Consider the following 9,377-nt stretch of genomic DNA (forward strand, 5'->3'; position numbering starts at 1 on the left):
TTCACCTCAGCCCTGTGAAGCAGAGGGGAGGCTGCACAGGGTGGAGAGGCATGGTCCCCATTGTCAGAGGGAGGAATGAGGCACTATGCAGAAGAGATACAAAGAATGCAATCCTACATACAAAGTTCTAGAAGCAACAAAGCTTGCCTTCTCCTTTGAGCCTTCCCCCTTCTTCCCCCATATACCTGCCCCTAGAGGAGCTTCTCTGTTCCCTCTCCCCTTCCTGGGCCATGTTCAGAGGACTGATCAAGTCAAGCATTCACCCATCATCCAGCAACCAATGGGGCAGAGGGAATGTATTTCCTAAATGGTAAAAAAAAAAGGGGGGGGGAATCTTTGTAAAGGTCAAGACCTTGCATACAAAAATTAGCTACAAAGTGGCAATTGTTGATATGATTCAGCTCTCAGGGATGCGTGTGTTCTTGACTCGCAGGAATAGGTGGAATTTCAAACTTCTGGTGAAGAAGGCATGGGTGGGGGGTGGTGGCTGGGTGCTCTGCCCAGAATCTCTCAAATCATCATGGTCAGCCCACCCAGATATGTGGGCTCTGGCAGGTATCCCAGAGGGAAGTCAACTCCTGAAAGCCCACACTTCAGGGTGAGTCTCATGGGGGTGGTGAGTGCCTCAGATTCCCTCTCCTACTCCCGCTTTCGCTCTAGATCGCCTCAGCGTCTTTGAGGCGCTTATGCATCTCCGGACCTAGTGCTGCAAGACTTGGATCTGTTGGCGCTCAGCCAAGCCTTTTTCCACTTGTGCGTGAGCCTGGAAGCGGGGTCCTGCACCCATTGCATGCCTTTTCCCATTTTACAGAAGGGAAAGATGAGGCAAAAAGGGGAAGCCAAGGAAGAGCCGGGAAAACTCTGGAGTCAAAGTTTCCTTCGTTTCCTCCTCCACACCTTTTTTCGTTGCTGTTTCTCACCCCCTAATCTTTCCAATCAGGGCGGCTACTCAACCTAATGGGCCCAGTCCGCGAGCAGGAGGTACATCGCCCCTTTAAGGGGCAGGCCCCTGGCTTCCTTGACCTCGCCCCGCCCCCTCCGGGGCCGCACTGCGCCTGCGCCAAGAGCAGGAGCCCAGGGGTTGGGCAGAGCCTAGTTCCGTGCAACTTTCAAGTGAGTTGTAAACTCCGCCCCGAGGCCGGTACCGGTGGCCGGGCACCCTGAGACCGCCGGGACCCGAAGAAGCGAAGGCCGTGACCGCCACCCGCGGCCCGGGACCCGCAGCAGCGCCACGGCGAGAGCAAAACACCTGGTTCCCCGCAGCAGGAAGTGCGGGGCTGAGCGGTAACTGCCCCAGGAGCGCGGCGGGGGCGGAAGAACGCGCCTGCCCTTACCGGCTCCCAAGTCGGTTCCTCTGAGCCCCGGCCTCCTCGCCTCAGCCCACGGGTCTCCCCATTCTTCAGGCTCCGCGCACTGCGGGGTTAGGGGGCGGCCCGAGCTCCCCTCCTGTTCCACTGATTACCCCATCCCAGCCCCGCGTGAGCGTCTCTCTGGTCATCTTCTTGTGGGGGTTCCCCCTTCGTCCCGAGGCTGCAAGATGGTGTCCTGGATGATCTGTCGCCTAGTGGTGTGAGTATGGCTACTTTAGCAGAGCCTCTACTCCCAGGAGCCAGACGGCTTCTGAGGTGGAAGATGGGAACGTCTGGTGGGGAAGGGGGCTTTCTGCGCTTGGTCACAGCTCCCTCAACATTCACCACAAGGGTTAACGGACCTTCGGACCTGCAGACCTGCACGTGCCATCGGGCACCCTTGCTTGTCCTCCACCTCCAAAGCCCCCTTGGCTCATGGCGACCCCTCCTGCAGTCACACACACTGCAGACAGGCCTGTGGGACAGAGGCCCTCCTGGCCAGCCTGCAGCACCTTAGCAAACACAAGGTGTTGTGGCACGTTGTGGGCAGAGATTCCAGGTGCCTGCTTCCCATCTGAGCAGTCACATGACTCACCACCCTGGCCTCAGCGTCCCTACTCTGTCCTCCCCTCACCTTTTAGTATTCCAGCACCTGGCTCCAATATTTCTGCCTACAACCTGGCAGTGCCAGGTCTGGTGGCCCTGGGCCTGATTGCATGTCCATGGGAGGGGACAGCCTGGTGCTCTCACCAGCTCCAAAGCCTGCCTCCCACCCACCTGTGAGTGGCTGTGTGTGCTCCCGCTCAATCATGCACCCATAGGCCGCTGGTGCAGGCCTGGGCAGGCTTGGGGTGTTTGTAAACAGCAGGGTGGGGAGGTGGCCTCCAGGGCACTGACTCAGGCACAGGTCATGCAAGCCAAGCGGGAAGAACAGGATAGGCCCTTGCCACTTCACACCTGTGAGGGAGGTGGCCACCTGGTGGGGGCAGGAGGGCATGATGCCCCTCATACTCCCCCTCTGTTTTACGGGCTCTTCTAGGTTGGTGTTCGGGATGCTGTACCCAGCTTATGCTTCCTACAAGGCTGTGAAGACCAAGAACATTCGTGAATATGTGAGTGTGGCTGTGGGCAGGAGGGCTTGGTTTAGATTGGGTGGGACGACGACCTTGGGGGTATGGTAGGACTTGGCAAGGTGGGGAGGGTCTGAACTGGCCTCGCCTTCCTCCAGGGGTGTAAACAGGTGGCATATCCTAAGCAGAGTGGTTGCGGTTGGAAGGCAGGCTGTTGGGGTGCCTGTGCAGAATCATGTGGGTGAAGCTTCTTGGGGGTGGATACAGAAATGAGTGGCAGTTTCTCAGAGGCAACTCTCTAGGGCCAGCCAGGTGCCAGGAGAATGCAGCAGGACAGGCTCTCTGGAATCTCGGGGTCAGCCCGGAACAGGGGAGCTGGCTCTGCAGGCTCAGCTGTTGGCCTCTGACCTCCCCCCGCCCAGGTCCGGTGGATGATGTACTGGATCGTCTTTGCACTGTTCATGGCGGTGGAGACCTTCACAGACATCTTTATTTCCTGGTATGCGTGCGGGGGGTCTGTGGGCGGTGGGGAGGTGATGGCCTACTCTTAGCCTGGCTCCCTGGCTAACTTGCCCACCCTGCGCTCTGACAGGTTCCCTTTCTACTATGAGATCAAGATGGCCTTTGTGCTGTGGCTGCTGTCACCTTACACCAGAGGGGCCAGCCTCCTTTACCGAAAGTTTGTCCACCCATCCTTGTCCCGTCATGAAAAGGTACTCTGGGGGGAGTCAGGGAGGGAAACATAGGGGTGGATTTGAAGGAAAGGGCCCTGGACTTGGAGTTCAGGATGCTGGGTGATAATCTGGGTTCTAATCTGAGTCCTGCTGCCGATTTGCTGTGGGACCTTGACAGAAACTAGCCTTTTTCCTCTCTTGAGATACTCGAATGGGAGCACGTGTGAATGACCATTTGAGGTGTGAAACACCAGCTGGAAGCTGTTTTGGGGATGGTGGGAGGAGGCTGTGCACGGTCACTCACTGAGGTGTGGGAATGGGTGGGTGGGGAGCCCTGCTCTTGGCGTGGTTGCCAGTGCCCTGGAGGTGGGGGTGGGCAGGGAGGCATGGTCCGCAGAGGAGGGATGACTCCACTGTCCCGCTGAACTCTCCCCCGTTCCGCAGGAGATTGACACCTGCATCGTGCAGGCCAAGGAGCGCAGCTATGAGACGGTGCTCAGCTTTGGGAAACGGAGCCTCAACATTGCTGCTTCGGCTGCTGTGCAGGCTGCCACCAAGGTGCCTTGGGCCCCAGCCCTCCAGCAGCCCTCCCACCCCCGGTGCCTTTTGGGGGAGTCTAGCTCTCTGTCAGGGAGCCCAGAGAGAGCACCTGACCATGCCAGGGAACAGGGTGAGAGGTGACGGGTGGGGTGTTGGCAGGAGGATGGAGCTGGAAGTTCAGACTTCCCTGCCTGGGACAGTGACCATGAGCGACCTGCTCTCTGGGCCTTCATTTCCTGTTGGTGCCACAGAGGCATGGGGCTAGAAGGTTACTGAGCTGCTTTCAGTTCTGAGGCCTGGGCCCCAGTGATTACGTGCCACTCAGCCCTTCATTTCCCTGAGCAGCTGTCCTGGCTCAGATCCCTTCCTGCTAGGATCCCTGGCCCCATCCCCCCCAGGTGATGCGGTGGCTCCCCGTCCCTTGCAGAGTCAGGGTGCGCTGGCCGGAAGGCTGCGGAGCTTCTCCATGCAGGACCTGCGCTCCATCCCTGATGCCCCTGCCCCTGCCTACCAGGACCCCCTCTACCTGGAGGACCAAGTACCTCGCCGTAGGCCGCCCATCGGTGAGTGGGAGAGCGATCCGGAGCTGTCTGCTCCGCGGGGTATGCTTCTTCCATGCAAGCTGGGGCTTCCCCAGGGGTTAGAAGAAGGCCTGGCTTGGCCCCAGGCCTTCAGGCTATGGAAATGCCCAGTTTTGCCTCCCTGGCCTCCCTCCCCCTCTACAGGGTACCGGGCAGGGGGGCTGCAGGACAGCGACACCGACGATGAGTGCTGGTCAGATACAGAGGCAGTCCCCCAGCCACCTGCCCGGCCCCGAGAGAAGCCTCTGGGTCGCAGCCAGAGCCTGCGTGTGGTCAAGAGGAAGCCGCTGGTGCGGGAGGTGAGTGGCAAGGAAGGCGTGAGGGAGGTGGGCTGTCCAGGCACTGGAGCCTAGACCCCCTCAGGTTTTACCGGCTCTCTCCCCGCAGGGCACCACCTCGCGTTCGCTGAAGGTTCGGACGAGGAAAAAGACCGTTTCTTCAGACATAAACAGCTAGGGTCTGCAGAGCCTGGTCAAGTCTTACCTCTTGCCTTATGGGGCGTTGGGGGCTGTTTGGAGGGGACCTCTGGCTGCATGTCTGACCTGCCTACACCAGCTGCTCAGGCTCTGTCCTCCTGGCTCCCACTGTCGGTTAAGGGCCAGGTGCTGCCGGGGCCATGCACAGGGCTGTACCTGGAATGTACCAAAGCAGGCTGGGCCCAGGGTTCTATTTATTGTCTTTCTCATCCTTCTGCCCTCCCGGGTGTGTGGGACCAGAGCCCTTCCCAAAACTCTGCAAGTGAAACCAAAAGTCCACCCAGCTGTGTTCATTCCTTCCTGTCCTTCAGAGTACTTGACAGCCTCCTCCAAGGCCTGTGTGTGTGTGTGTGTGTGTGTGTGTGGTGGTTGTATGTTTTGTGTTGGTGAATGAGGTCAGGTTTATGCACGTTTTGGTAAATAAACACATAAAAGTGTTCTGTTTGTCCTGGTTTGTATTTCTGGTGCTCACAGCACACATTATTAAACAGCCCGCTACAGGCCAGTCCACGCCTAGGATGGGGGCTAAGAGGACGGACAGACTGCCAGAAAGGCCCAGTCTTCTGGGGAAGGTAGCCATTGACATATAGTTGTGATGTGGCGAGTACTGTCACAGGAAGCTCTTGGAAACTTCTGAGAACACAGATGGGAGACCAGGGGAAGGGGGGAGGACACCCCTGAGAGGGGTCAGAGTCTAGGACTATAGTCAGGAGGAGATGGGGTTGGACCTTGAATGGGAAGTAGAAGGCAGTAGGAGCAGAGGTGTGCAGGGAACTCGGGCAGCACAGTAATCTCATGGGGATTAGCTGGAGCTGTAAACAGATTAAACCTGGGGAGGCCAACTTCCTCCATGGGCCCTCGGGGGTCTCTAGGCAGCTCTAGGGGCATTGAGTTCCTGTAACTTCTAGGTTGACAGTGGGAGCATCGCACCTTTTTAGAGTGGCCACGAGAGGGCAGCAGCTGCCAGTGTCTGGGCTGCCCCTAGCTTCCAGGTCAAGGAGGGCGGGGTTGGGAGGCTGGCCAGAGCCCTGCCCTAGAGGGGCCTGGCCGCTGGCTGGCTGGCTGGCTGGCTGGAGAGATGATGCAGAATTCTGGCCTGGCCTCCAAGGGCCCTCTCTGCTGTTCCTTCCTGTTGTTTGTGGTCATTGGTTCTGTCTGCCCCATCCACGGAGTCTCCCCTGTTCTGAGACCCAGGCTCTCTGCCTGAGCTGACTCTACTCCCTCCCCTACTCTAATCCCTGGGGCAGCGGGTGCTGGCTTTGGCCCCTCCTACCCCTGGGTGCTGGCTTCACTATGGTGTCCCAGGGCTGCTCCCCTCAGCCACCCCATGCCTGCTCTTCCTTCCCACTTTTGATTAAGCAAAGAGGTGGTTGGGAAGAAGGGAACTAGGGTGGTATCCTGAGTGACCTGAGGAGTATGGATTAACTCTTGGTGTGGGGATTATCTGGATTTTATTTGGGGAAGGCACTTATCCGGCCGGAGCGGTTTAGCTCCTCACGTATTGGTGTTCGATGACTTCTATCTCGGCGTTCCCTCGCACCGTGGTGTAGCCTCATCTCTTCAGTTACTCATTCAAAAAGTCTCTGAGTATCTCCCAGGTACCAGGCATGTTTCAAGATACTCAGGCTGCAGGGTCCAGGAGTGGCCAGCACCGAGAACGGGATGACCCAGCAGGTGCTGCTCGAAGCCCCTAGCGTACATTCGCCGAACCTTCCCGACAGCCTCCTGAGGCAGCACTATTATAACGCCCCTTTACAAATGGGAAGACAGGCACTGAGAGGACAGGTGATCTGCCCGAGGTTACACAGCTGAGGCTAATAAATGGCAGGACTGGTCTTTGAACCGAGCAGTGTGGCTCCAGAGTCGGCTTGCTTCACCACCGTGCAGGTCGAGATGAGGCAAGAAGGAGACGCACCTGGACTGAACATCGGTCATGCACCTGGCCTTGCGCTGGGCATTTTAGAGAGATGGTCTCCTTGAATCCTCCTGATGAGCCTGCAGGTAAGGCTTAGACCCATTTTACAGATGGAAAAACAGAGACTTGGAGAGGTGAAGCAACCTGTCTCCGGTTGTGCTGCCTGAGCGTGGGGGCCCTGTCTCCTGAGGCAAGCTCACCAGAAGTTGCTGTGGCAGACGTGGAATGGCAGCACCCACACCCCTGAACTGGGCGTGCACAACAGAGGAGTGTGTGATGAATGGGCAAATGAAACATAAGCTCAGAGGAAGGGGGCACGGGGGGAGGCCTGAAGCTGTGGGGTGTTGAGGGAGCTAGAGCTTCACCTGCCCTCATTCCTAGAATGGGCTTTACAGTGGGCAGCAGGGTCCCTTGGGCCGCTGGGCAGAAATGGTGACACTTTTCTCAGGGGCAAGATCTTCGCCTCCCCAACACCGCCCCCCCTCACTAGCCTGGCTGCCCCACAGCTCCTGCCTTTCCTGACTCCTGAGCGCCCACGTTCATCCATTCATCGTTCATCTCCATCGGCCCCCAGGCCTCTGCTCCAGCCGTATGCGTCTCCCACCCTCTGAACCCTCTCTTTCCCAGCCCCCACAGCCTTCCTTACAGACCTGCTTTCTCCAAGAAAGACTTGCCAACCCCTCCTCGAGCTCCCAAGGCTCCCGATGTCTGGCCTGCTCACTGGTCCTGGGCACACCGTGGGCCATGCTGGTGTGCCCAACGCCCTTCCCTTCCCTCCCGCTGGCCTCCCCTACACCTTACTTGCTTTGTATTTGCCGCCTCTCCTCGTCAGTCTGGACTGTCTCATGGCTCCATGCTGTTCCCCTGACCTGATATCTCCTCTTCTACCTAACTCTCTCTCCTCTTCCTATCTGCCCTGTGATCCCCGCTCAGACACCACCTGTCCCACAGAAACCCTCAGCAAGCACGCCCCTTGCCCCCTTGGAGCTGATTGCTCGGGGGGACGGCACCATATCTATTCTTACACAGACTTCTGGTTTTGCCTTGAGCACATCAGATTTTCTCCGCCATTCGTTGGGACTTCATAAAAACAGACTTGCGTCCTATTCACTTTTGTACCCCAGCCTGGAACAAACGGTGGTTTAGTCAAAGTGAAATATCATCATACATGTGCGGCTCACTTAGTCTCTGACCTGTGAGCTCGAGTGTCAGCAGCTCTGGGAAGCTCCCCCCACTTCCCCAGGGTGAGACTAGAAGCACCTCATGCTCATCTGTGAACATGCCACCTCCAGTAGTCACCCATGGTGCCCCGCGTGGGGCCTGACATGGCAGAGGCCCCAGCGACTGTTTGCAGGTACAAGAACGAGGGGAGGGGGGCGTCTGCTCTAGAGCTTCCTCCTGGCTCCAAGAGCCAAGAACAAGAACCACTGCGGGACTCCAAGCTCCTTGAGGGCAGACGTGGCCTTGTGCTTTCATCTTTGCGCACTGTATTTCTTGGGGCCCGTCACAGAGCCTTGAAAACGCCAGGGTCTCTAGAACACACATTTGCCAAATGGCTGCTGCATGGGTTCCAAGACATTCTGAGGCCAGAGGGGAAGGGGCAAGGAGAATTCCAAGTTCTGGGGCGTTTCTGGCCAGGCACACACATGAACCTGAGACGGGAACATTGGGTATGAGCTGGGCTTCCCTCAGAGCCTGCCATGTGAGAGGCACAGAGACGTCTGCCGCCAGCACTGCCTCCCTCTCGTGGGGTTCCTGGCCCTAGGGCCCCCTAGGCTCTGGCTTGCCCATGGCCCTCAGCCTTCCGTTCTCCACCAGATGCCCGGGCAGATCAAGGCTGGGCCTCGGTTGCAACTGACCTGGAGCAGAGCCATGCTGGGCTCCGCGCTGGGCACTGAGGAGGGAACTGAAGCAGCCCCGGCCAGGCCCCCGGCAAGAGCGCGCCTCGGCTTGGCCCAGGGACCAGCCCCACTCGGATTGTGCCCTGGGCTGACTCTCCAGCTTCCCAGTCCCCCTGGCCCGTGTGAGGCTCTCCTCCGTTGCCTCCCAGTTGCCGGGTGTCCTTTCCTGCCTCCACGGTGCCCCACCTGCTTTCGGACCTTGGGTGGCTCCTCCCTCTCCCTGCCTCTTCAGCCCCTGTCAGCCTGTGGCCCTTCTGTGTCCGTCGGGGGGCCCCTTCCCGCCTGTGGCCTCCGTGTGCCCGTGGCTCCTGCCGTGGTCACGGCAGCCACTCTGGGGCTGCAGGGAGTTAGCCTTTTGTTCCGACACTGCCCTGGCGCAGGCTGAGGTGGGGAGTCTGGGCTGGCACTGCCCTGCCCACGAGGGGGTCAACAGAGCACCCCAGACTCTCACCCCTGTCCCCGATAAACATCAGGGGCTGACCAGGACGCCCAGGAGCTGGGAAGGGGGCAGAAACCAGCAGGAAGATGATGCCTGGCACTCAGGAAATGCTGGGGGCCAGAGCTGGGTTGCTAGGCAGAAGGTCCTGAGCCTGGGGCAGAATGAGGTAGCTTTCTCTACCGGGGTGGTTAGACTGCAGGGGAGGGGAGGCTGGGGGAGGGGGGAGGGGCATTGGGGAGGTGCAGACTGAGAAGAGGAATTAGGTCAGGGATGTGGGTGGGTGGGCACGAGGGGAGGGGGGCGTCTGCTCCAGAGCTTCCTCCTGGCTCCAAAAGCATCTCCAACACTTCCCTTCCTCTCCCCCTCACCCAAGGTCCTGGGAGAATTCTCCCCGGTATTCCCCCTCCCCCAGGCCCCCCCCCCCCCCCCCCC

General features: G+C 58.9%; 1 protein-coding gene across 1 annotated transcript; it reads left to right on the forward strand.

Annotated features, from left to right (window-relative positions):
* The first annotated feature begins 1,048 nt into the window (after positions 1-1,048).
* REEP4 (receptor accessory protein 4) lies at positions 1,049-5,128 on the forward strand. Its single transcript, XM_008702092.2, has 8 exons — positions 1,049-1,569; positions 2,389-2,461; positions 2,842-2,918; positions 3,012-3,132; positions 3,538-3,651; positions 4,061-4,196; positions 4,359-4,513; positions 4,602-5,128. The coding sequence occupies exons 1-8, from the start codon at positions 1,538-1,540 to the stop codon at positions 4,668-4,670; spliced, it is 777 nt and encodes a 258-aa protein (XP_008700314.1). The 5' UTR covers positions 1,049-1,537; the 3' UTR covers positions 4,671-5,128.
* Positions 5,129-9,377: the final 4,249 nt, after the last annotated feature.

This window comes from Ursus maritimus, unplaced genomic scaffold, assembly GCF_017311325.1.
Source record: "Ursus maritimus isolate PB19 unplaced genomic scaffold, ASM1731132v1 scaffold_11, whole genome shotgun sequence".
NCBI lineage: Eukaryota > Metazoa > Chordata > Mammalia > Carnivora > Ursidae > Ursus > Ursus maritimus.

Bases quoted from the DNA above. Each gene is read 5' to 3' on its own strand.
- REEP4 (XM_008702092.2), top strand. From the start codon at position 1,538: ATGGTGTCCTGGATGATCTGTCGCCTAGTGGT. The intron at 2,919-3,011 runs GTATGCGTGCGG...GCGCTCTGACAG, and splicing joins ACAGACATCTTTATTTCCTG to GTTCCCTTTCTACTATGAGA. The intron at 3,133-3,537 runs GTACTCTGGGGG...CCCGTTCCGCAG, and splicing joins CCTTGTCCCGTCATGAAAAG to GAGATTGACACCTGCATCGT.